We start from the raw sequence: 27,929 nt of genomic DNA, 5'->3' as shown, positions 1-27,929 counted from the left end.
GAAAAAATGAATTTTGTAAAACAGGTAATGTAACAGTCACTAAATTTTTGCAAAATATGTGATTAGATTAATGAAACTTGCAGAGAATGTTGGCAATTACGTGACACCGTCTCACTAGATAAGCTTATTTCTGAAGAATTGTAAATATATATAATATTAAAAAAGTATTTCTATAGCCAACTTTTAAGATTTCCTCATGTAAATCAGTCAGCCACTTTCTGCCTTTGTTGCTGCTCCGTAGTGCACAAGAGAGTGTAGCATCATTTGAAAAACTGTGCTACCTTTGTGATGTATTTACATTGTTAAAAGAAAAATTCATGCTCTTTAGAAAGCAAAAAGAGAGGTCTGGTAGGATAATCCCTCATCTGAACTAATGATTATTTTAAAGATTATATTAACACTCTGTATGGCTGTGAGACTTCTAGGAGGTGTGTGCTGGTCAAATAATATTGATAAATTATTTTTTGATGCCGCAGCTTAAGTTCATTCAAATTTGTAAACCTTAATGCTTTTATAAAACCTTTGTCTTATTCATGTATTTTACATCAAAATCTGAATCAGAATAATCCAAGAAGGCAGATTCTGAGTTTTCTAGAAGATGAAGAAATACTTTGCTTCATTAATTATTCTTTCCCCATAAATCAGACTTTGTTGGAAAGATTTTCTGAAAAGGATCATTTCAGAGCTTTAAGTCTCCCTATTAAGACCTTAGCCATTGTGGAGAGAGAGGATTATTTCTTTGCCTTAAAATGGAAAGAAATCTGAGAATTATTCCCCTTTGATTTCTGTCTCTGAATTATTGTCTGGAAATAGATTTATTTACCAGATATTTTTTAAAACATCATTACCTTGTCTTTCTCCTACAATCTGCAAATTCCAAGGAAATATAAGTGGATAATTTTTTTTACCTGATCTCTCTTCTTCCTTTTTGGAATAACCAAAATTACTTTGAATATAGAAAGAGATTGGTAAATAACTATGAATTTCCTAATTAAATTATATCATTGTGTTTTACAGATAACTTGAAATGATTATTTATTAACTGAAAGTTAAGGAGCTCCGGAATTAAAATTGCATATGCATGCTTAACTTTCCTCCATGTTTTTGCCTTATGACAGTTTTCAATTATGCAGTCCCATTCTATTTTTTATGACCCCATCTCTTAAATGCAGAGTAGATGGTGCCTCATTTAAGAAAATTTATTTATTAAAATGCTAGACACAAAAAAGTGACTTATGTTGTGATGCTCAAGGCTGCAACATTTAATGATTTAATAATTATTATTATGAATTCAGGGATCCTAAGAGCCAGCACCTAGGAGTTAGCCTGGGAAAAACAGTGGTGTTGGTAGGTGTGCAGGTAAACACAGCTTCAGGAAATAAAGAAGCTTTTCTATAGTAATCCTAGACCTCCACAGCTTCTTTAGAGGGTTAAACAGAATATTAATTAATAAATAATAATAATAATAATGGTATAAATCAATAATCCCTCTTTCTTTATCTTAGTTCCAACTTATTTTCTGGAGGTTGCATCAGCTGAAATATTTAGTCCTCATGAGGTTTTTTTTTTACAAAAAGAGTGAAATTTCATGTAATGAATGGCCAAGTCTGTTTTCAACCTGGAGCAAAACTAGGAAGAACTGCTTTTTTAAAAGTTTCCGCTTTCCTTGCATCCTTCAGATTTACCAGTTCGAACTAACTTGCTCTAGAACAGTTTTTAAATCGATGTAATAGTCCTTAGAAAAATGTTTCCTCTATTTAACTCAGTCATTTTAGAAACACTTGCTTAGTTAAACAAGTACAATTTCCAGTTTAGACGAGAAATAAGACTTAACACCCATGAATGACTTCTTGTTACTGTTTTTTCCCATCTGATAATTTCAGAGTTAGTTCTTAAATTTGGCCTGATGTAGAAAACTCCAAGCATATGCCTTTTCCTTCTTTGGTCAGGTTCAAGCAGAGGTTAACAATATAATTTAGCTAAATATAAAGGTTAATAAATAACTAAGAAAGCATTATTTATTCTTTTCCATTAGAAAGACACCAGTTTGTGTAGCCCTCGTTTGAAAATGTTCCCTAAAGGGATCTTTGCCTACACTTGGTTCTTTGTTCTTCTATTTGGTTTCTTTATCTCCAGTCATAACTATAATAGAAGTCTGTACCAACATCCGAACATTTAGTGCAAGATAAGATTTAGTTTAATCATAAAAAGTCTTTCAGGACTCAGTAAGCATTTTATTCTGCAATTTTAAATATTTGTACAGTTATAAACTATGCGACATTATGGTATAACAATGTTGTTAGAATTTTACTACAAAAATATGCTCTTATTAATTAATTTTATCTCTTCTTTAGTAAATTTTCAAAAATTTAATTCTATTGTTCTAATTGCCAAAGGATATATAATCACTTACCTGGCTTAACAGATCTTGCTACATGAAACTTTTCCCATTTAAAGTAACTAGTCAAAAAAAAAGAATCATGATTGCTTTATATACCCAATGCAGCTTCTGTTATTTTTTCACCAGAATATTCTCCAGTATTCATTCTAAAATCACTTAGCTGCTCTGTCATGTGGAAGTGAACTTAACATTAATGTCTGCATAATACATACACCCTTAAAGGCACCACACTGTTGCTTCAGATGGTGCCAGACCTTCTTAATCAGCACTGTCATCATGTTGCACAAAGAAGCTGAGGAAGTGGATGGAACTCTTGTGTACCTTTAGACTTGATCTAGCTTTATAGATCAGACGGTATTTTCTTCTTCCTGAACAATAAAAAAGAGTGAGGTATTACAGTTATGATAGCTGAGAGATATTTTCCTTGTTTGCCATGACAAGGTGTAAATCCTAATCACTTGTGCCACTTTTTATTAAGATAAACATATTCAGTCTAGTACTATAGAAAAAATCCAGTTTGGGGCAGATCCAATATCAGACTTGTGTTTTCATAGATTGTCCTTCATTTTTTAAACTCCTTTTCATGTTGGAGCACAAAAACCTTCCTGTGTCATAGGGCAACTCAGAAACAGCAGTCCTCTTTAGATTCCCCAAATCTTGTTCCTTTGTGATAGTATAGAATTAACATGAGATTTAGGATTAATTTTGTTGAACTATGCAGCACGTTCCTCAGAATTTGTTCCCCAGACCACTTTTTTTTTTCTTCTGCTTTTGTGCACAGCTATCATTTGAGTTGATGGAAACACACATGTTGCTATGACCCAAAGCCTTAAAAACACAAGGTGCAATATTGATTCTATTTTGGCCTAAGCTCTCATTAATGAAAAACTACTCAGTAAAATAATATATATGATAAATTTAACAGTCTTGTTTTATGTCTCTATTTCAGAATTTTCATCAAGAAGTCAAGAAAGTAGCCAGTTCTGAAAGCCTGTCAAGCCTCGACAGTCTTGAAGCTGGAGAACAAAATGGAAATTACGTAACGCCGAGTGAATCATCTTTGACTACACAGTGTGACTGTGCCCTGTATAATCCAGAAAAATCACAGACTAGAAATAGCGGTTTATTTTATACAGCTGAAAATACTTCTTCTAAAAATAGGCATCTAAATAATTGTCTGAGAAATGTAGAGTCCCAAAACAACCAGAACAACTTACCTATTCATGACCCTACAGCTAAATATAATGTTCTAACTCCTGCTGAACATACAGACAACTCAGAAGAGGAATCATCTGTTTTTTGCAGGTCTCAACAACAACCTACAGAGGTCTCTACCTCTGATAAGCAAGAAAGCCCTATAAATAATCCATTTACTTTTCTGAAAAATATAAAAGAAAAAAACAATCTGTCTTTTGAAAGGGCAAGCACATTATCCACTGGTGATCCTGTATTCAAACTCAGCAAAGCCTGGGCCATTTCAGGGGAAAGAGTTCAGGATTTGATAGAAGATCACAGTTCTGAAATGACCCCACAGAGAAGAACCATATCTGTACAAACCTCCTATCAACCTATTGCAACATCTGTAATCTTATTTCCTAATCAGAGGTGTTCCACTGACATTCCCACCACTTCTTGCTCAGCTCACATTTCACAAAAGGACAAAAACATCAGTACAGTTTTCTTAAAAAATACTTTAGGCAAAATAACAGAAACCAAAGAAGAAAATACGAAATGTATTGATAACATTAATCCTGGATTATCTGTATTTCAAGACATACAAAATGCTTCCATTCTGTGCAATGTTAAGCAAGCAAAGAATAAAGAAGAAAAGGGAAATACAATTAAAACTGTGTCTCTGTTGTCTGATACAGAGTTCAATTCTGACATTCCTGCACAGCACAAAAACCTGGAAAACAATATTCATGAGAGAAAAGAAGCAGAGTTATTCAAAAGTATCTTAAAGAAAGAATCTAAATATGAACATAGTAATTTCAAAGCATTAGATATGAACCGCAGGATCCGTTTTGGAACTCAACCTGTGTCTTCTCTCAGAGACAGTTTGGAACTGGCAAAAATAAAAAAGAAGAATGCAGAAAATGAAAAAATCAATCAAAACCTAGGATGGTTTGATCAAACTCACCACGTAATAATAGAAAATAAAGAAAAATGTAGTGAAGAGAACACCAGGGAAATATCGTCTGCACAGCTGCAATGTGTTCAAACTACAGGGAATGCTCCTAAGACTAATTTAAGTATTGCTGCTCCCACTTCAAATTCAGTGTGCACAAAAGATCATCAGGAATATTCTCAGATACCAAAACCAAGTGTTAATGCCGGAGAATCAGACAAAGCATGTATATCTCTGAATACTTTCATGTCTACCGGATCCTACTTTGCTAAACAAGCTTGGATGGTATCAAAAGGTGAAGAAATTAACTCCCCAGTAAGTATTAGCAATTCTAAAATTCATGAAGGTAATCAACACAAAAATAAGGCAAAGGTAACTAGACGACCAAGAGCCCATTCAAGTTTTATGCCCAAGAATAGAATAGGCACTATAATCCGTCCACAGTCTGCTACTGAAGCCAACAAAATTTTAAAAGCTCGAGAGAAAATTTTAGCACCTCTCCCACCGTCTACACCTATGCCACGAAACAGAGCTGTCGAAAATGTAGCCAGTCCTGGGTGTCAACCACTGCATTCTTCAAATCTTCAAACTACCAATACTAACGGTAACCATTTAAATGAAAGGCATGTTTTGTTAGAAGATCAGGTTTTAAATAGAAACATTACAGAAAATAGTAAGAGTTTTGCTTGTACTTCTGACTTGGCCACTGTGATGTTATCTACACCTTGCTCTAGCAAGTCCAAATACAAACCTTTGACAAAAAATATTTGTTCTGTAAATAGCGTTCAGGCAAGTGCCTGTCAAGACTGTTCAGTAGTAACCTGCACTAAAAGAAGACCTATTAATGCAGAAAATGGTTTACATCTAGATCATATCCCAAGAGATGAAAAAACAAGCACCTCATGGCAAGGAGTGCATAATGCCATAGCTCAGAAAGAGCGAGCTACCGGTAAGAATCATTGTTTCTGGGTTTGGGGTGGGGGGATGTTCAGAACAAAGTCTTTTAAAATTATATCATAAATTTGTTTTCAGTTAAAACATTTAGCTATTTGTTCATCACAATGCAGCCAGTATGAACAACATTTAATTTGTCATTATCATTTATATTCTATTGGTCCCAGAGGCCTGTCAAACATAGATTCCCATTTTTATAAACTCTATAGAGTATTAAATGAGAACGAGGTATTTTGCCTGAGATTATATTCTTCACTAATCAGCAGATGTGGCAGGTGATTCAACAATGGTATAAGAGGAAGAGAACAAGTTTATATGAGCAAGTTTTACAAGGTGACTGGGAGCTGTAGCTTGCTGTCTGACAATCACTGCCACCTAAGAGTGAAAGAAATGTAGATCTAATATGTTTTTAAAATTCTGACACTGTAAATGTCTAAAATTTTTAGGATTTGGTCTCATTAATACATTTAATGATCAAAAAAATTGTAGATTTAAATTTAATAATGTAAGAAGTCCCTACCAGACAAATGTGGAATATGTCTGATTTTTAAAGAATTTAAAGAAATTTTAGAGCCATACTGCATTTTGTTAAAAATAATCTTGGGAATATTATGGTGCAGAGTTGTTGGCTAGATAAAGGAGAGATGCCTCAGAAAGTTCAGGAGAATAAACCTTAATCTCCTGGTTTTTACATTTCAAACTATGTTCCAAACTTTTTGATTTGCCTTATTTCTCCTCTGCTGCCTAGCTACATCTTTGCCTTCAGGCAGTGATGGCATCCTTTGGCTTGTAATTTATACTACAAGAGTTGTCTGCTGGTTTGCTTCCTACTGGAGGCTGCAGCTGGAGGCAGAGCTCCTAAAACTGTAGACCCTGCTTCATGTATGAGCAGCATCCCATGCTTCTGAACACGCTGTGATCATCCTGAGGATCACTCATGCAGCTCAAAGATACTTTCTAGCAAGATGAATAATTTCCATAACTTAAAAAGTGGGTTTCTAGTTTTATCTACAGTAGATACCTAGTTTTAACTATCGGGTGATTCAGAACAGTTCTGTTGGAAACAAACAGAGGTATTTGAATATTCTTGGCCTAAAGGAGGTGGAAGAAATATGAAATTTAATCTGCTCGTCCATTCCAGTTCAAAATAAAAAAGATAAGCTGTGTGTTATTTAAGTTAACCTATATGATTTTACATGGAAATAAATTAAGGAGAAGCCTTGTGCTACCATGCCTGATGCCTCCAACAGAGATACTTACCTGTTTATGTCCTCATTTCAACATCAAATCAGTGAAACAGGAAGCTTAGTGGTCTGAACTTGGTCATGTGCACATTGCACATACTGTCTTCACTGCAACTTTAAAAGCTACATTTCCAGTGTTAGGTAGCTCAAATTCCTCTAGAGGAAGAGCTGATTAACCTCCCTTTCTAATGTGAGTGGTTCTTTTTCAGTATCTGCTTAGATATGTTTTGTAAGTCTTCTTTATGTTAAATACTCTAGATAACTCTGAATGACTTGCTATTATTTGTTCTATTGCCTGTACATGCACAGAGAGCATGACAGTCTTTGTCCTGAAGTGCTTGCTAAGAAAGACTGAATACTGCATTGTTCTACTTGAATGAATTATCTGTTGTAGCAATATTACAGGGTTCAATAAGGTTCAATAAACTGTAAAAAAATGTGATCTGTTGCAATGTGTGTCCAAATGTATGCTAAAAGAAGAATAAGTTGGAACAAGATTAATAAATAAAATTGTTGTACATGAGGATCTTCCTTTAAATGGGGTTCCAGGCTTCAATGATGTATATTCTGTCTGGCATGTATTATTCTCTGTAGCTGGATACTAAATTTAAGTTCTTTGGTACCAGTAAAATGCTTTAAAAATGTGTTTAACATTTAGCCTGTGACAAACTTGGGACTACTTCACATGCTCAGAGTTAAACAGGGGTAGACTGCTCAGTATCTCATGCCCTTAAAGATACTATTACTTGCTAAATTTTTGTCTTAAACTTCCCAAAGGAGTCTTTTCATAGGCGCAGATAGACATAGGCAGGTCTTGCATACTACTTAAATTAAATGTTGGTGCATATCAATAGATTAACTTCAGATTTTATTTTTTCAGAAAAACACTCTATGATCACTAATACAGCAAGGGTTTTTTTTTCCTTCTTTTTAAATGCTCCTCCATATTCAATATAACATGATCACATTTCCTTTCCTTTTCAGGTGATACTCAGCACAGTGAGTCACATTACAATAATTTATGTATAACTAAATAGCAACCTGCTAAAGCTAATGTGAACCATGTTACTATTGATGGTGGCAGCCTGATGACTAGTTTCAAATCTGCTTCTAGGATGAATGAATTATTTTCTTCTTCTGCAAATGGTAAAATTCAATAAAAGACTATCTGTTAATTTCCCATCTTATTTTCTAAGACCATGGTGCATCTTACTTTGTATGAACCATCTTGATTACTAGGATTCAAGTGGGGTTTCACCTAACCTGCTTAGAAATGTCCCCATGCAAACTAATCAGATGGACTTGATAGTCCCACACTAAGATGTAATGAAATAAAATATGCCTTAGAAGTGCCTGTTTTTCTTCTTTAACTATAAGAAAGCATACTCAGAGAGATCACAAGTAAACATATCCAAGGTAAACATCTAAATTTGGACAGAAGAATTTACCCACCATTAGTGGTTTTGTTACCAGTATCTTTATCATGTATTTAGACACTTTTGGCTTATTTTTGTGTGCATCTCATTTAAGGTATTGTTCCTGTTGCAAGACAAGAACAGGTTTTTGACAGCTGTGAAAATAAACACGGAGCTTTTTTGGAACGAAGAAGACAAATTGTAGCCTCTAGAAGATGGAGGCCCACTCATTATACACAGGTAAATATTAGATACTATGAAAACAAAGATTATTAATCCCCCAAATGGAGAGAGTTTCAGGAATATCAAAGATTTGTTTTATGTCACAGAATTTTGATGCTTAGTCAGCTTTCTGTCACTGCTAATTGACAAAGATAATAAAACCAACTAGAACACAAACACTGTATTAGTATATGCTCATATTTTTGCACTTGAAAATATTACATTTAGTAATATGAAGTAAAAATGTTCAAAAAGTATTACAGTTATCTTAAACTACATTTAAAATATTCATATAATATTTTAATAGAATTCAATATATTCTGTCCAGCTGAGTCCTGTTCCATCTGCATTTGAGCCAGTACAAAATATGAATAACACCTATGAATCTGATGAAGGTATAGTAACACTTCAGTTCTTTGTTATAGATAAAATAGTGACCTAATAAATCTGCTGTGTAACATCGCTTGTGTTTTCTGGCATCAATGATTCTAAGAAAGTGTAGTTTTTTGTGTAGACCTATTTTTTTCATAGATGTGTATGATATAGCACTGTGCATCATGATATTGATGGCTTTCTAAAAGCATTATGAAATATAGTCAAGTTTTCTCTTTGTATTTATATTATAGCAATATGAACGGGTGCTGGTTACTATCATATGTTTGTAAGGCTGCTAGAAATTGCTGTAGTGTCACCCCATTGTAAGATGTACAAGTGGTCTTAATTATGCCATTTTATTACGTATGGTGCTTCTTGACTTTGCCACCTCTTTGTTCTTTTAATGTGAATTTTGTGTGTTTTGCAGACATATAGTCATGAAAGCAAGCAGTATGTTTAAATGTCATGAGCTCTTCTCATCTGAAAAGTTACTCTTGTAATCTCTTTAGTTTCAGAGAGCACTGTTCAGTTTCTTATGGCAGAAAAACTAGCTGGTACATCATGTGCAGAAGATGAAATCCTGGCAGCTATGGAAAGCATGCAACCAGCCAAACAACCCTTGCCTCTTAACAAGGCTCAGTGTCTAGGCGTGAGTGCGCTTTCAATAGAAGAACAGAAGATTTTCCAGTCTCTTGATCACCTCGATCAAAGGCTACAAAGTAAGTTTGATAATAAATAGGATTCTACATCAAGTGATTAAGTAACTTTGTATTTTGTTCTCATTGGTTAGTTTGGATTAAAAACATGAATTCTGTGGATGGAAATTTTTTTCATCTCAATGTATTTTATTCTTTAGTAAATGTAGCCAACAGTGGACCAAAATCATGAGACCCTTCTTATTGTCAATGGAAATTCATTGCAAATAATGGCAACTTTGCCTCAGTCAAAAATCATTGAAAAGTTTGACTGGAGAACACCTTCAGAAACTAGATCAGCCCAACTGTCGCTGTTGTTTCTGACAGATGTCTGTCAAAATTGTTCTTTAAAGTGTACAGAGATAAAGATTCCAGCCTCACTTAGGAATCTGTTTCAATGTTTATCCATCCTGTCTTTTGACACAACAATTATTTTTGTCCTAATTACAGTGGACTAAAAGAACATCCTTTTTGCACCTGTCATTTATGCATTTGAAGGCTATAATAGTTTCCCTTTTATTTCAACTTTTCCTATTGGTAATTTTAGACCTCTGATCATCTTATTGACCTCTGATAGTCTTATTGTTTTTCTCTGGACCCTCTCCAGTTGACTAATTTCTTTCTTAAGATATCATGCCCAGAACTGGACACAGCACTTCAGTTGTCTTATTCTTCTGTTTATACCTCATAATATCTTTTGCCTTTCTTACAATCATAAAAGCTTCAAAACTGCAGTTTCAAACAGATTTGCAGCCTATTCAAGCTTGGTAGTGTCTGCAGATTTAATAAACTTATCTTCTATTCTGTCATCCACATCATTAATGTAAATACTGAATGATGCCAGACACAGGCAGGCTGTGGGAAGATTCTGCTTGCAGTGTGACAATGAACCACTGATAGGTACTATTTTAATGCTCTTTCCCTTGATGTTTTGCACACATTTCTGCAAGTTTCTTTTGGGTCAGGTTTGAAAAACTTAAAGTCCATGAGGATATGGATGGCAATTTCATTCCATACAGCCCATGACTCTGGATCAGGTTTCTTTTCACACTGTTTGTGAATAACATTCCATGCATGTTAATGAGCAGACATCAAAAGTGTTTGAAAGCCCATTCGACTATCCAAAAGAAAAGATTTTTTGGCATGGATCTACATCAAGCCTTCCTAGACTTTTCACAAGAATGTAAGACAGTGGCAAAAGGCTTATCAAAACTTTTTAACCTGTCCTAGAAGAAAATTAGAATGATTTTATAGAGTTTGTTCTTGGCAAACCCAGTTCTTGACTATCATTTATCTTTTTAGAATCTAGGTACTTTTAAATTGTTTGATTATATGTTCCAGTACTTTTTGCAAATTCAGTTTAAGTGAATGGTTTGTATCCCCCAGCTTTTTTTTTTTTTTTTGATTTATAGCAAATGGCTTTTCATTTTCTCTTTTCTAGTCTTTCAGAATGTCCCTCTTCTCGATGAATTCTTAAAGATGATGAGTACGGTTCTGAGCTTGCTACAGCCAACTCTGAATGTTTATGTGAATATCATTTGCCCAGACATTTTAAAAATGTCTAACTTACTTGAGTGTTCCCTAACCTGTTCTCTCTCTATGCCAGGCTGATGATCTCCAGCGGTCCCTTCTAACCCAAACTATTCTGTGATTTCTTACCTGCTTTATAGTGGTGATAATTATACGAGCTGCCTGATTGCAGTTGACATTTTGGTGAAGAATGTGGAGAAAAGTCTGTGCTTGTTCTTCTCTTCATAATTTTCCTCTTCAATGAGTAGTGAGCCAACATTTTCATTGGTCTTCTTATTTCAGCTAACATGCGTGTGGAATGACTTTTTGAGTCTTTTGCTACTGTATCTAGTGTTTAGTATTTGCTTTGACCTATATGGTCACACAGGTCATTCATACAAATTGTCAGTAGTTTGACATAGTTTCTGCATTTTTAGTTCTCCGTCCTGTATTTGAAATCAGTGAGGAGCTTGTGATTTAGCCCTTGTGGGCTTCTTTACTGAACTTCCTGGCTTTCCATATCATTGGCATAACTTCTGCTTGCCATGTATGCTGTTTATGGAAATGCCAACGCTCCTGAATTTTCCTTTTTTTTTGGATTTGTTTCCTGTGAAATCTTACATACTGATTATTTGTGTTTATTAGAGTCTGTTTTCTTGAATTCTATTGGCGTTATTTTGCTATGCCACTTCTTTCCCTAAAAATTGTCAACTGCATAATTTCATGGTCGGTTTACCCAAGCTGTCTTCCACCCTCACACTTTCAGATAGTTCCTGTTGACTGGATTTAAACTAAACCGAGGCTTGTTTTATGCCATTAAGCGCCTGCATACTGTCCATATGTTCCTACATCAAATGGTTTGCTTGACTTTGGGGAAAAAAGGCTTCAATTTCCCCTAGACTGAAACAGCAGGATAAAAGAACTTTGCAGCCACTTAAGAACTCTCTGCAACAACAGTTCTCACTCCTGTCAAACAGTGGTTCAGAATTTCATTACCTTGTAGCTCATGGTTATTGCTTCCAGGCAAATAGAAGTAAAGAATTCCTTCTTTTGCAGGTGAGGAGTTTTAGTATGATGTGCTCAGGTTAGACAGGAGCTATTAAGAGAGAAATACAAGAAAATGGAAAATAAATTGCTGCATAAATAACAGAGAACGGACCAAAAAAAGAGAGGCAAAGGTAAAACCAGCAAAGGAACTGAAAGCAGTAAAGCTGAAGTTTGCAAAGTATGAAAGGAAAACGATGTGAGAGGTATAAGAAAAATATGTAAGGAATATTAAACAATGAAAGAATTATAGAAAATAACTGACTGCAAATGATGTAATTGCAAAAAAGTAATACACATATATAAATTTAGGTGTTTACTTAGCTTGTTTAATTATTTTGGAATTAAAATTGGTAATTGGAAGCTGTGAAATTTTACAGGTAGACTTACGTGACATACTATGTACTAACTTTCCATGCTGCTACAAATTATACATGAAGTTCATCATACAACATTACATCAGTTCCCCTTTTATCTTAGCTACATGCAGTGTGGAAAGAGAATTAAATAGAAGGCTGTTGTGCCCCCTTTGTTCTATCTCATCCTGTCTTACTGGACGTTACAGTAGCTGACAGAACCCCTAACTGCCTTCAGGCCTTTCTTGGCTGCAGCAGGGAAGAAAAGACGTTTCAGGAGCCAGTTTTGCCAACTCTTATTAGCAGTTCTCCTTTATAAGCTATAAAGTTACAATTCTGCACCTAAGGTTGAAGCATCCATCCAAGTGACATTAGTTCTCAGTGATATCTAGATCTACAGAGCATGTGGAAGCAATCCACTTTGGATGTGATGTTTTATTGTATCAAGTTCCATTTCTGAAAAGATGACAACTTTCTGGCTGACTTACATGGCTAAAATCATTCTTGATAGAGAGGCCTAGTTTTGATAAACTGTGACCTTTTTGACCCCCCTTTTTGGTTTTGCTTTTATATAATACTAAATTCATTGGCTAAAACCGTCATAATAGTAATTTTTAATGAGTAATGGTTAGTCACTAGCCAATCTAAGTCTGGAATTTTTGTTGCCAGCTCTGAGTACCTGGAATTCTTTTCTCTACCTTTAGATCTCTTTATAGATACTGTATATTTTGTTCAGATAATAATATCCACTTGCAAATTTTAAAAATATGGTATATATTTCAACAGTTGTTAGCAGGGGAAAAAATGAACAGTGCTATTAAACTACATTTCCACAGTATTCAGGAATTTTTATGCTGAATATTTGACTGCAAATCATACTTCTTTTTTTAGTATTTGGTTTAAATAATAGTAATGGTATAATTTTGTTATATTTTTAGATGTACAAGAAGCCATTACCAGAAACATATCTACTTCAAGTGTTTTACAGATAATCACCCCTTTGGTAAGAATTTTAACTTAACTGTGCTCAGCTTTACTTTCTATTAGCTGACCTTATGGATTATTTTATAGTAAAAATGTAATTGAAATTATTGACATTAGTCTCTGTAAATGGCTTTCCAGATTTTCAGATTTCCGTTTATGTAAAAAAGAATCTACCAGCAAACTTTATAGCGTTGTGATCAGGTTTGACAGTTTATAACAGACTGTCTCGTTGTTTGGCTTCAGTTCCCCTTGGAATCTGAAGACACCTGAAAAGCCCAGTAAGTTCTAAGAACCGTCAAGGAGGAGTAGTTCAGCAGGGTCATTTGAACTACACAGAGCTCATAATTGTTTTCTTCCTAAAGAAAGGAAGGAGGAGAATGATGCATGGTAGTGCATAAAGTAATTGGTAATACAATGAATTCTCATTTTGACCTGCAGATATACTATGTTCTATAAGTAATAGGTATTACCTTTCTTCTCTGTTTGTATTTTATGTTTCGTATATTCTGGATTCTGTCACTTTGAAACAGAAGTATCAGCATACCTGGAGTATAGAGGATGGAAAAGGCAGATGGGTGCCCCCCACCCCCACCCCCCTGCCCCCAAAATCCACAAAATTTATACTTCAAATTATCAGTTTATAATTCAGAAGTTAGTATTTACAATTCTTCATTATCAGTCTCTTCCATTACTATATATATATACACATACATACATATATGCACACACACACACCCCCTAGGAAAAAATAGAGATAAATTACCATATACTTCATATAGTTCTTTATTGGTTAAATTGTTACCCAAAATGTTAGAGAAAATACTCATTATTCAAAAGGCTTTTGACACTTTCTGAGTTTGAGATGGAAAAAGCCCAGAAAGTATCCAAGCCCCTAAATTCCAAATGATTGCCTGTTTTTGAAGTGGGAGGGTGAAAAGAACACACAGCACATCCATTAGTTCTGTTCCTATGAGCTGTATGTATGTGACTTGGGACCTCAGCTTGCTCTCTTCTGCCTCCTGTCTTGAAAATTTAATTCTTTATGGTGAAATAACTTGTAAATTTTGTATTTTTCAGCAATTAGTGCAGCATAGTTGCCTTTATTGGGTCTAACTATGTATTACTAAAGCATTTTTGAGCCTGTGGGTTTCTCTGTGGCTTTCTTCATAGCCTATCCTACTTAAAAAAAAAAAAAAAAAAAAAAAAAAAAAGGAAAAGAAAAGAAAAAGACCAAAATAAAGGATTTATAGCTGTATCTGCCACCATTACATTTTCTGGGGTTCTTCTAGTCAGACTTCTTGGCTGGCTGGTCTGTGAGAAAGCTTTCTGCTCCTAATTCTTCATCTACAAGATTTTTGTTGCATGAGTAAGAAATAAACACTAGACATTACTCAGGCTGTCCAGTTTCTGGAGCTATCAGTTCTCTGATGGACATTTAACACCTTTCTTTCCCTACAAGTAGATACATAAGCATTTAAACAGGTGTCTAGCTATAGCCATAGATTCAGATCTGTGGCATGGGCCTGGAATTGTTCTTGATGATAAGAGTGAACATCTGTCAAACAAGTTCCTAGCTGCAGAAAATGTACAGATCACTGAGATTTTGTCAGATTTTGTGCTATGAGAAGCCACTGGTTTTTTAATGTTTGTCATTTGACACAATCTCCCACTTTAGTTCTCCTATTTTCACTCAGTATTTCATATGAATGACATTGTACTCTGTAATACCAACCTCTAAATCCAGATAAGGTGAACAATTGTTCATATAATGGAAAATAGATCACATGGTATTGTCAAATGATGTTTTTTGAATTATATGTTATATGTAATCACATTTATATATATATATGTATATATATGATCATTCTCCATTTTATTATAGAACATACCTGCCCCTTTTGTGAACAGTACAGTACACTCACAGCAGAATCAGAGTGCATCTGCTATCAGTCGATTGCAATTGCAGAGGAGATCCTGACATCGTCATAAAAAAGCTGCTCCAGGGAATTGCAGCCTTATGTACTTTGTATGTAAAGTATATATTATTTGACACTATAAAACGAGCAGCAAAATAAAGATGAAAGCGGTAACTCAAATAATGAATGTTAGTGACTGGAAAACAATTTTAACATAATTCTACTTTATTATGTACTTTATTGTAAAATACTGTATATTAAAATAATAAAAATATCTCACATTTTTAGTGCTTATGTTGGTGGTGTAACTTTCCTGTATCTGTAATGAAAGTGAAATGAAAAAAATTATTTTGGTACTTAAATTATGTTTAAACTAATATCCTAACTTCCTGGGGTTTTTTTAAGATTTGCTAATAAATTCTATAACATTTGTAAAAGATATATTGTAAAAGTGATCTGATTATCAGTAAATAATGAATGGAGTTTCACCTTTTATCTTCATATTCGTGGCTGTATTGCAAATTACTGCAGACTGCCTGTTGCCCTTATTCATTAGCTACATCTGATGGCTCTAAAACTGACTGTGCTCCTGATATCATATTTCTCTTGGCATCTGCTCCTGCAATTCTTGCTGAATTTGTTCAAATTTGTTGGATTTCTTGTTCTCCAGATTTTCTCAATAACATCTATCAGTACTTGCACGTAAAAGGCAGTTCTTCCTCAGCTCCTTGTGTAACGAACCCCAAGCTGAAATTGTCAGGAAACTAGAAAGATGCTTCAGAAGAAAACTAAAAGCTATTGGTATGTAGATGCGCTATCACTGAAGCACTTTGGGAAACCTCTATACATCAGTGTCAGCTTTAGGCTAAAACAATTATTCTAGAAACATAAAGCCATATGCACACAGCCAGCTCATCAACAAAACCCTTTATTTAGTTTTCCTGATTGGCTTTACCATTGTAATCCACTCTATAAAATCTCTAAATAGTGGGGAATACATCAAGAAAGGTGGGGAGAAGAGGCCTGGAGATCAGGACTCCATTTCTATGTTTAGAATACCTAGATGGATCCAAATAGTAATTATTCTGCATAAGGGCATATGTAGTCTAAGAGCATGTCTAAGTGGCATTCTGCAGAGCTAAATGCTCTTGTAATTGTCTTTGTAGTTGGTTATTTCACAGGGCAAATTGGTCTTGGCAGTCTTAGTTTGGCACATTATACATTGGTCCCTCAGTTTTAAATTCCTCTGTAACATGACTATAAGCATGTCAACAGATTTGATGTGTTTGGTGATGAACCTTTCTGCATTGTTATGTCCAGCAACAGTTCCAGATGAAAGGCCTCTTATTAGTTAACTAGCACAATAACTAAATTTGTAAAGTTAGTTAATAGCTAAAGAGCAGTAACTTTTTAATTCCCTCCCTTTTGCTCTTCCTCTGCTGTTTCAGTACAAAGTAAATAAATATTGCAAAAAGCTGTGGAAGGTATATACAATGCGTAGGATCAGTCAACAAATCTGGTAGCCAGCAACAAAAAGCAATAAAAGCAATTTGCTAAATCTCTGTATTCATATTAGATGCCTGATTTTCCCTTCACATCTATATAGGAAGAACTGTGGGTTTAGTTTCAGGACTTAAGCACTAGCATGAGATCTGCCTGAATCACACTTGATCAGTTATCCCACTAAGTAACACACTCGGTGTTATTGGTAGCCTTTGTTAAAGTTTATGGCAGCTTAGAGGAGTCATTTTTCAGGAGCAGGCTCAGTGCTGTACCAGTGCAACCATGGAAACCTGCGCCCAGAGGGATGCAAGCATTGCTCCCGAGAGAATGCATCTTCCCAAAATGCAAATCAAGTGACATTTGGCAAAAGTATTTTTAAAACTTTGTAATTCCCCATAATACCATGGTCAGCCTGCCAGTATCTTTAATAAGTGCTTTAGGAGTGCTTAGGAGGCAACCTAGTTGTAAAAGGAAGACAAAAAGAGAACGTATCTTCTCTTCTGTGCCCATCAGTAAAAGGGACTGTTTATCAGGGGTTGAGAGGTACCTGCTGGCTGCCCACATCACCCATGCTAGCTACATGTGTGGCAAGTAGTTAACAGCTGGAATTTTACACAGGAGGTTTAGAGGAAGATTGATTTTTCTCAAAATAATGCTTGGAAGAATGGAACAATGCTACCTTTCTGCTACAGCTAGGCCTTGCAGCATCTCCGGAGGAAAAGTCAGATACACTTAAATGGGTCGACTTCAATGTGGGGCCTGTTTAGATAAACTCAATTCAACATCAGAATTGCCGAAACTTGGTGTCCCTTATGATAGCTGCTGTTGTCTGTCCTGTTAGTGCTGCTGGAAGGGGGAAGCTGCAACCCACACGCCTAAAGGATCTGATGTGTCTCAACAGTTCCTGGATCTTTGTTGTTCAAATATATCTATATATCTAAAATTCCCAGCAGAAGAGGTGTGTGTATCCTCAGAGCAGATGAACAAAGGCCTTCTTAGTTGAATTCAAAACTGGTTTGCACTGAAAAAAATGAGCCCTTGCATCTCTGTTTGTATGCAGCACACTACAACATTCCACTGTGGTGAGGATTTAATATTTAAATAGAGGGAAAGCAAATAATCCAAATACCAGAGGCCATGGATCAAAAACAACCCTGCTAGTCAGTGAGCCAGAGTGCCAGCTTAACCAGGTTGCTTCTCCTGTTAATCAGTGTAGGTGGCGAAAGCAAAGCCCGTGAGTCAGCTTCCTCTCTTAATTACACACTGAGATTTCTCAAAAACAGGTGCCTGCATTTAAGTTTCTAGGAAAATATTTTCAGGAGTTAGTTCATTCAGGGTCATAGGCTTCAACTAAAAGATAATAATCTTGTATTCTAGATCACTTAAACTCTTTTGATAGTACTAACATACTCTTCTTGTTTAGGTGGCTAAACAGTTTGATTCTCAGAAGCAGGGAATGTGTGTTACTACAGCGACTCCGTGGCAGCTGCTGGATACTGAGCACTTTTGAAGAGCCAGCAAGTTCTTTTGTTCCTATTAGTTGATGATTATGCTTCAGATCGATGTTTCCAGGCTTTTTTATTACATAGAAATTTTTAAAAGGCTTAATTCTTTTTTTCAAGTATGAAGAAAAAGTAACTATGTTGAACCCAATAAGCTCAGTTCAGACATGGACATATTAAAATTTGGGTACCTTTGATTTCTTTCAAAAACTCTGCCTACCATTTTTGCTGCTTTTTAAATAAATCGATCCATCTTCTTTCTATAATCAAATTTTAGTATGAGAGGAAAACATGAAAACCAGGCTAAAATTATGGCTTTCCAATACAGGCCTAAATACAAAAAATTAAAGCTTTTCTAAATATGCACATTTATGCCTGATTTTCAGCTTGATTGAACACCCATAGGGGTGGCGTCAGGTGCAAGAACACCTCAGTGCTTTTACAGAAACACATTCAAATGGTTGCCTTCCAAAAATAACCATGTATCCTCAGTACCTATACTTGCCTGTGTGATATAAAATACACTTTAAGCAAAAGGCTAAAGACTAACAGGTCACATGAAATCATCTAGGAGAACCAGAGCACATAGTTAATTTTTAATTGATAAGATTAATTTTCACATTTCACAGAAAGTGAATGTGTTCCTCTCCTCGGAAAGAAATTTCCTGCTTTACACTTCCCTCTTAGTCTAATTTGCTCCTTGAGTCTCAGTACTCTGGGTAAAGTGGCCCATCCATAAATCATGGATTTATAAGGGAAATTTAGCTGTGGCATAATATTTTATTTATATTACTGCAATGCCCAGGCAAACCCAACTGTAATAAACACCACAGAAATCAGAGAGGCCTGTAGACAAGCAGTAAGGCTCCAGGGCAAAATGAAGGCAAGACTGCAGCACAAGGTGGCAATTCCACAACTCCTGTGTGTCAGGATCTGGTGTGTAATAAGCCCACTCCAGCTTTACTCTGCCTAGGAAAAGTTACAATAGTGGTGTAGTATTGCCTTCAACATGTCAGCTAACACAAGAAAGCAACCAGGGAGAATATCCCAGCTCCCAAGTGGCAATGGAGCAGAGTCAGGTGAAGGAATCCGTGACAAAGCAGTCTCCAGAGCACAGACGAGGCTGAGAGGCCAGGATTTGAAGAATGGGTGGGACTGAGGTTAACACAACCTATATCCCTGGTCAGGGGTTTGTAGGGCATGAAAACAGCCCTGCCAACATCCCCTTCCGCACCGGTGCAGCAGCCTGTGAAGTCAGGAAGATGATCATCCTCTACATGCTGGAGGGCAGCACCAGCTGGTAGCCCACCACCTACACCAGCCCTGGTGGCAGGAGGCAATGGACATGAGGCCTTCTGGTCAGAGTGGGAAGAGACCCTGGCTGCCATGGATGCTGGAGGCAGGGAGGACATCTGTGAAGGCAGCAGCTGAGGGTGTGATGGGTGGGTGAAGCTGCAGCCACGTGGGGACTACACCAAGTCCTCAGAGCTGGTGGGGGACAAGCAAGGAGATAGGGCATGGTTGGGCTGCCGCTGGGGGTGCCATGGCAGCCTGGTGTTTCTGAACAAGACTCTCATTCTCCTTCCTCTTCTGGCCCTTTCTGTCAGCCATGAACATGAGGCAGCGGGGTCCCTGCCTGTCCTGTTGATAAGGTCTTGGCGGTAACGATAACTACAGTGATGACTGGAGGGAAGAGGGTGGCTGGAAGAGGTCAGAGACCTTCCTTCTCCAGCCGTCCCCCTGGCACACAGCTCTCCTCAGGGATGGGGCAGTAGCAGTAGGCCCCCTGCCCATGGTGGGGTATGAGCTTCCACCACGATGTTGTGGGAAGGCATTTCAGGATGGAAGGGGGGACTGCAGTGAGGAGGGTGGGAGGGTTTCTAAAGAGATCTGATTGTCAGGCTGAAGTGGAAAAGAAGCTGGATAGTGAGCAGCTCTGAGAAAAGGGAAAACAGACAAATTGCACATAATAGCAGGCAGTGATGAGAAGGGAAGAGGCAGGCAACACATGAAATGGGGAAGATCCGTGCAAAGGGAAGGAGGGGAAAGAAGAACCCATTCATAGCAGGTGGGAAAACTCAGGTGAAGCAGAACATGAGGAGGAGAAAAATCAAAAACTGTGAGAGGAACGTGTGTGTGTGTGTGTGTGTGTGTTTTTTCCCTTTCTAAAAAGAAAATAGCAATTACAGAGAAGGACAGAGCAGTGAAGGAGTAGAGCAGCAGTGAACAGGTAGGAGGAGACTCTTTTGTCCTCAGTCTCCCAGTGTCTGTTTTTGGGTTGGTTCAGACTCCTAGTCTGGGGCTGAGGTCCAGGGGCTGCCCTTAGAGAAGGGCCACAGGGTATCCTTTCTTCTTGCCTTTGCCTTGGTCTTGATGGAAGCAGCCATGGGTGCTGCAGGCTGGCCGAGCGTAGAGGAGCTCTTGCCAATGTAGCAGAGGCTGCTCATGGAGGCAGTGAAGGAGGGCATCATGATAACTCAATGGCTAAGGCCAGAATCAAAAAATAACAGGAGGCTGGTGAGAATCCCAAGGAATATTTTAGCCTGGAATCTTTGCCAAGGACCCAAGCTATCCAGGTTGTTGAAGGTAACAAGCAAGAAGATGGAGCACCAGCAGCCAGCCTTTCCTTGTGAGCCACTTGGTGGATGCCAGCAGTTTGCTGTACACCTTTACCCGGCAGTGAACAATGGCAGGGAGAAAACAAAGGATAATAGCAGGATATATTTGTATCTTAGGACATATATATATATGTCTCCATCTATAGCCATGACAGAAAGCAGGGTATAGGGGCATGGATCTTTAGTCTGAACCAGTACAGGTATTATTATCCATATCAATGTATGTTGGACGGATGAGATTTTGTATGCTTTCTAAATTTCGAAGTTTTCATGTGTACCCCAGCCTCATCACTGCACTGCACTAGCATCAAGTCCAGGCAGCAGCAAACTCTGATAGTATTTAGAAGCGTGTTCTGGGCCAATGTGCTCTCACTGGGAAAAAGTATTTTCTGTAGGTACTGGATTCGCAGGATGGCAGGAATGGAGCCTTGTGAAAGGATGAATGCCTTAGCGGAGCCACTATTGACAGCTGTAATCCATGTTTCAAACATTTTAAATACTCTGTATTTTGCAGTCAAAAGGAGCACAAGTAAACCTCACTTTCATGAGACTCTGTGGGAGCAGCCAACATTTGTGTCAAGTCAGAGGAGTAAATACTGCCTTTCTATATAACCACGTGCTATTAGGACAGCAGGTATACCAAAACATTAGAGACTAGAAGGCACCCTTAATATCTGCATTTTCCTGTATTAATACAGAATTTAATACACAAGTCTTCAGTCACATGGCTGGAGCTATGTGTAAAGCTCCTGTTGTGGTGGAGAACCTGACCGATGCTGTCCAATTCTGCAAAAGATCAGAAAGAGATCTATGTCATCCTGGCTTTATTTGCAGAACAAGAAATAGAAAAGAAATAAGCAAAATGTGGGCAGAGTGAATACAGGGAGCATCTAAAACATGTTGGTGTGTGGCAATAATCAGACTCACTTGTTATCAAATACAGCAAAATAATTGTATCTGCTGGATCAAATTGACAGGAGGTTCCATATCCTTAATCAGCCTCATCGTAATATTCATTAATAGATCAGCTCAAAAGTATTCTGCTCTAACTCCACTGCTTTTGTAAGAGAGAATTCACACAGAGTGAATTTGACCCCACATGACTAGAGATGAGGCAGGAGTATATGGACTCCACAGCTTTCCTGGAATTGTATTTCAAATTATAGCCTCAGGATTCCTTCAATATTGAATATAAATCCTAACCCCAAGACAATAGTGGCAATGGTCCAGGTGACAGAAGCAGCTGTGTGTGACACAGCTCCACATATAACATCTCTATTATTGTATATATTTATTTTGCATTTGTTTTGAGAAGGAAGGAATCATTCAACATTTTTATTTAATCTGTATCCAACAGATCATGCTCTTTCAGACTGGCAAGAAGGGAAGGGAAGGGAAGGGAAGGGAAGGGAAGGGAAGGGAAGGGAAGGGAAGGGAAGGGAAGGGAGAGGAGAGGAGAGGAGAGGAGAGGAGAGGAGAGGAGAGGAGAGGAGAGGAGAGGAGAGGAGAGGAGTTACTTTTCTATGCCTTTTCTCCAATTTTTAGCAATGCTTGTTCATATACTATTTTTTATTTTTTTTTGTATTAGTGGTAGGATACTAAATCTCTTTAATGTTGTGCTATCATACAGTTAGGTAAAAATGCCAGTGGAACATATTTTCTGTTTTTCGATGGTTATTGAAGAATGGTGCCATTGAGCCAGTTGAAATAAAAACTTTTATTTCAAAAAAAAAAAAAAATACCCGTGAAATACTTCGAAGTCAGCTAAAAGTTTTGGTCAAAGAGAAGAAAAATTCAGAGAAGTTGAAATATTTCTGCTTATATTTAAAAGACTGATCTAACTTTGCACTTAAAAACAAATTTAGGCTAAATTTAGCCTAATAAAAGATCAGCCAAAAGCTATATAACATGTTTTTTTTCAGGTCTAGTTAAATATTTTGATTATGTCTTGCCAATGGAAATTATTTCCCCTTTTCATTTCTCATTTCCCCTTTCCTTTTCATTTCATTTCAGTTTGTCCAAAAGTAAAAATTATTTGCATAATCTGTTCAAGCCCACGGTGTGCCATGTGCGAACCTCTCTCCCTTCCTGCAGAGCATTCTCGCAGCTTGAGTCCTACCAGAAACGAAGGGTGACTTGGTTGACCAGATAGATAGATGATATGTTTAGGGTAAGGGTATAACAGCCTCGATTCGGTGGAACTGAACAGCATGAGCTTGGGGTTGCCTAGACAGTTCCTATGCAGTAACAAATACAGTAAGACTTTCCTCCTTTACGTGGATTGTTACAAAGGAGAATAAAACTGCGAAAGCAACTATCTCCTTCAGATCTCTGAAAATTACTGCACCATCTGCACCCAGTGGTGAAGTCCCTCTTGCTGAGTGTCTGAGACCTGCAGAAGGGATCTGCTTTCTGAAGCAGAATGTGCTGTTCGATCTTGTGGGAGAGCATCGCCTTTGCACACGCAACGCGCCGTTAAAGGCACTATGAAACCTTCCAGTTCAATGGTCTTAGTAGACATGTGGGTGTTTGTGTTCTAGAGGGAGGGATATATATAGGCATTCTAGAGGGATGGTTATATATATATAAACAAATTATTAATACTTGCTAATTAATACTGTTCATGAGAGTGATAGGCATAACTTTTTATCTATTATTTTTAGAATTCAGGATGTGGCCTACTATAATGCATGCTTCTGTGTTGTTGCTACAAAAATACCCCGCTGCATGGGAGGGGGGGACTTGTCTTCATCTGAGGGGGGTGTTTAGACCAAATATGGCCCAAGCCTGTTTGACAGTTCTCTCGTAAATGAAATGATGACAATCCTCTTGTGGCTAGGAAACATTCCAGAGCCAGGGTGTAGGGTTACACAATGGTACAGTGTCTTGCCCCTGATTTATAATTTGCGAAGCAGATTGCGTTCAGACAGAATGTGAGTTGAACAATGAGGTTTCTAGTCCTGATCTCATTAACAGAGATTTATACCAAGAGGCTATTGTATCTTGCTCTTTTGGTTTGCCATGCCAGCAAACATTCATAAAGTTATTCAAAAAAGAAAGCTTCTGTCACACACTTGGGTCAGAAAGTTCTCAGGAAAGCATCCAGTCAAATATAAAGTGGTCTCAATCTGCACTTACTTATGGCTTATGTTTTTTGGCCTTAATAAGACTCAGAACGATTACTGTATCAAACACCTCACTCAAGCTGACTGCATTTAAAGATCTGTGGAGATATGTTTTAAAACACCTTTTCTCATATTTATATTTGTTCACAATTAAGTCACTTCAAGATAGCTTATTATTTGCAGATCATGCATAGTCACTGGAAGAATTTTCTCTCAATGCAGAAAACCCATTAGTAGGTGAAATAACGATAATATCCTGAGAGCTGCTTTCCATCCCCCGCCCCCAGAGACTCTGTGCTAAATGAAAGGTCATGAAGACACTGCCATAAAACCTGTTCTTTGCTGAGGATGCACAACACATTAATTAATGTTTCAATAATGCTGCCAAGCAATTTGGCCTAACCACCAGTATAGAGAAAGCGGAGGTCCAGCCCCAGTCTCACCCTGCTAGAAAGCAGCCGGGTGCGTTGAAAAGGCAGCTCTGGAGCCTGCGGACCCCTTCTGCTACCTCAGCCTGCCGTGGCAAAAGCTGAAGTCACGCAGAGGCCAGCAAAGCCAGCGCAGCTCTGACGAGATTAAAGGACACGGTATCTGGAGTACGGGAGGCATCTGGCTTCACAGCGAGTGAGTGCCACCAGCTGTCATCACCGCTTTTCCACACTCCTGCAGAACAGGACGGTTTATCTTTATCAAGGCATGTGACTTACCAGCCCCACCTGCACCGACTCGTGCGCTGCTGCTGGTATAAATACACTCACACTGACCTTAGTCTGCCAAACACTGTCAAATATTGATCACTGAAGTAATGCTCCTGTGAGCCAAGTTAAGCTCCCCCAGACGTCTGATGCACACAGCAGGCGATAGACCACCCCAGCCCAAATTCTGTGGCCAGTTTACATATATTAAACAGATGCAAGTATGTGAGGGGACAGAGCAGAAAAAACACGTGAGGCAAATCTTCAGTTGGCAGCTAGCTCCACATCACGGGAAACTGCTCCTAAATACCGTCAACTATAGCAAAGAGCATGCACCAGTCACATCATGTGCAGAAAGAAAGAGAGTAACACAGCACAGGGCAGGGGGCACTGGGGAAGGGGGTGCTGCGAATACAGACAGATGGGTCTGTGATTTATGAAGTTTGTACTGTGAAAATAAAACACTTTTCTCCCAGAAAGGTGCACAGCTTTTAGCTAGATCTTCCCTTTGGGCTCTTCTAGCTGAATGCCTACTAGAGAGTCAAAGAAATAATGCAACATCCTCTCAATAAACTCTTGGCCTCAGTGTTACAGCAAAGAGTTCCACAGTATTTGTGACCCTACTTTTTTCAATCAAATTTGAAATGGATTCAGGTTATCTCAGCTTCAGAGCATGTCCTTTTGCTCTGGTGAGCCTGGGGAAATAGGAACATCTTGCTCACTTTTTCTGCTCTAGTCACTGTTTTGCAGGCTTTTGCCAGAAGAAGAGTTCAGACTGTACTCCAACAGCAGCTTTTCTATCTTGCTAATGACATGTCACTGAACGCCAGACAGCCCAAATATGGAGTAATTAGAACAGTAATGGATGGCATTTTCTAGGCAGTATGTGAATGATAAGCTGTAACTAACTTTGTCAGTCTTCAACTTAATCCTTACCTTTTTTCTTTGGCTGAACATTTGGTGTTAAGTGAAACAGGAAAGAAAAAGGTCAGCTATGCCTTGTTGAATGTTGTTAACTATTCTTTGTCTCCCACAATAGTCACACTTCCCATAAATCTTTTTTTCCATCAAGGGATTTCTCCCGCACAAGTTTCCTATCCAAGTGCAATTGACTTCTAGCATTTCATGCTTCCTTTAGCACAAAGAACACTGCTTCATAATTCGGGAAGAGACAATCCAGAGAGCTTGTTCTACTATAGCTACTAAAACTCTGTCAAAGTGCTTTCTTTAAAGCTATTGCCAGGTCAATAGCTAAGGAGAACGGCAGCAAGGGCAGATGCAGAGACTGGTGGACCCAAGCCTTAGCTGGTGGTGGAGGAGAAAAGGAGGAGAAGCTGCAAACTGAGCTAAGTATGGGCAGCTCAGATCCCGGAAGACCCTGCAGCAAGGTGCAGAGGTTGCTGAAAGCTCTTTTTAACAGGCAGTTTGGGCACACATTGCAATTTCCACAGCCAGCTCTACTGAACTGCCTCCTGCCCAGCTGTGGTCCAACATACTACCTTATTCAGCACCTCACTTCCAATGCAACTCTCCTTCATGCATACACATTGAAGAGAGTGTATTTCTGCTAGCTTGATGTTACTGTTCATTGTCATTTATACCAAACTCCGTCCCCAGACTCAGTCTCATTTCTTCTTTTATCCAATTCCCTAGAATGCTATGGAGTCTATTTTGTTTGAGAGACTCTGTACAAATAAATTGCATTGTTTCCCTTTGTAGCAACTCAGTTGAGAACACCACCAAGGCAAACTTTGCCTGAATGATATGTGGGAAGTTTTGCTGAAATTGTTTAGAAAGTGGATCATTTCCATTCTCCATCCAATACAAAAAGAAATATTGAGACTAGTTCTGAGTTCTTTGACTTCTGCCACTAACGAAGGAAAAGAGACCCCATATAGAGCAAAACCCCATACTTCTAACCCAGTGCCAGAAAAGCATGAAGGAATATCAGTACCATCTCCCTGCAGAAGCTCTCACAGATACATTTTCTGAGGTCCTACCTAGGCTCAGTTATTCCAGCAAAACCATTAAATACTAAGATTCTTTCACCTCTCTTTGCAAGGGTCCTTTTCTGCTCATGGCATTTACACAAAGAGGCTGCTCCAGTGAAGCAGGTTCCCTAGCTTCACGTTCCCTGTTGGTCATTTCAAAGTTGTTAAAAAAAAAAAACCTATATACAGGACAAAGTCTTTTGCTTAGAAGGTTAGATGAAGGAGATTACTGGGAGACAATAAATCTACACAGCTATTTGTTAAAAATGTTTATATTCTGGAACAAATCAGGGATAATAGATCAGATACAGTCTGTGGAGTCTGATGCCCCTAATAACTCTGAATGCTAGTTATTCGCAGGTTTTCAAAATGTTGGAGATCTAAGTGAACCACAGGAAGGGGGAGCATTATAACAGCTATTGTGCAATATTATTACATTATTATGGAACAGTGTATATATGTAAGTTGTATTATACTGTATATATTATATATAGAGAGAGAGTTTTATATATTGTATTGTTAGATATTGCTATTAATGTCATTACATAATTTTTTGTGCTGGTGTCTTCTACAAAACTAAAAGTCTGCATGGAACTAGGAATACCAAAAGTATATGAGGAGATTACTTTTCTTTTGAATGTGAAAGCTAGATGCTTTCGAAGAAAAGTGGCCCTCATCTCTGCAGAATACTTGCATCTTGCTTTTGTTTTGTCAATACCAATCTAAATTCAAGACAAAAATATTGCCATGAAATCATTAAAATAAGTGCTTTTTTTTTTCTTTTTGGAAGGAGAGAAGGCAACCTAACATATTGAACATAATGAAAGAAGCAATTTTTTGGATAATTTTATCATAACAGTCCAAAACTTGAAAAGGTAGTTTTAGAAGTTTTTAGTGTCACCCGAAGGGACAGGATTCAAAGTTCCCATTCACTTTAATAGAAACTGGGTATCCACATTTCTCTGACATACTTGAAAATCTCAAGTATGCTTCTTAAACCAAGTACAAACACAGTGCCTGAGCAGCACATTTCCGCAGAAAGAGCAGTGAATGTACAGAACACACTTGCAGCAGATTAAGGTGCATCCGTTGGAAATGCCTAGTTCAGTTCCTGAATACCAAAGTGTAAATCCTTTATGGAAGAGACTTTAAAATAAGATACTTCTCCAAAATACACAGATTTTCCCCAGCTCCAAGGGTCAAAATTCTCTTTTTCAGTGGTACGTAGCCGTCAGCCGTGTTACCCTTCCCC

General features: G+C 37.7%; 1 protein-coding gene across 3 annotated transcripts in view; it reads left to right on the top strand.

Annotated features, from left to right (window-relative positions):
- CEP126 (centrosomal protein 126) overlaps positions 1-15,684 on the top strand; it is a 39,545-nt gene extending 23,861 nt beyond the window's left edge. For 2 of the 3 annotated variants that reach the window (XM_064505099.1, XM_064505101.1), the window contains 6 exons: positions 3,351-5,478; positions 8,258-8,382; positions 8,672-8,759; positions 9,249-9,458; positions 13,282-13,346; positions 15,210-15,684. In XM_064505099.1, the coding sequence (XP_064361169.1) occupies positions 3,351-5,478; positions 8,258-8,382; positions 8,672-8,759; positions 9,249-9,458; positions 13,282-13,346; positions 15,210-15,305 (2,712 nt within the window). In that variant the 3' untranslated portion in view covers positions 15,306-15,684. The remainder of the gene's footprint in view (positions 1-3,350; positions 5,479-8,257; positions 8,383-8,671; positions 8,760-9,248; positions 9,459-13,281; positions 13,347-15,209) is intronic. The other variant, XM_064505100.1, reaches the window with a different exon arrangement.
- The last annotated feature ends 12,245 nt before the right edge of the window (positions 15,685-27,929 follow it).

Source organism: Dromaius novaehollandiae, chromosome 1, assembly GCF_036370855.1.
Source record: "Dromaius novaehollandiae isolate bDroNov1 chromosome 1, bDroNov1.hap1, whole genome shotgun sequence".
In the NCBI taxonomy this organism is placed as follows: Eukaryota; Metazoa; Chordata; class Aves; order Casuariiformes; family Dromaiidae; genus Dromaius; species Dromaius novaehollandiae.
This window is presented reverse-complemented; position numbering and strand designations above follow the sequence as displayed.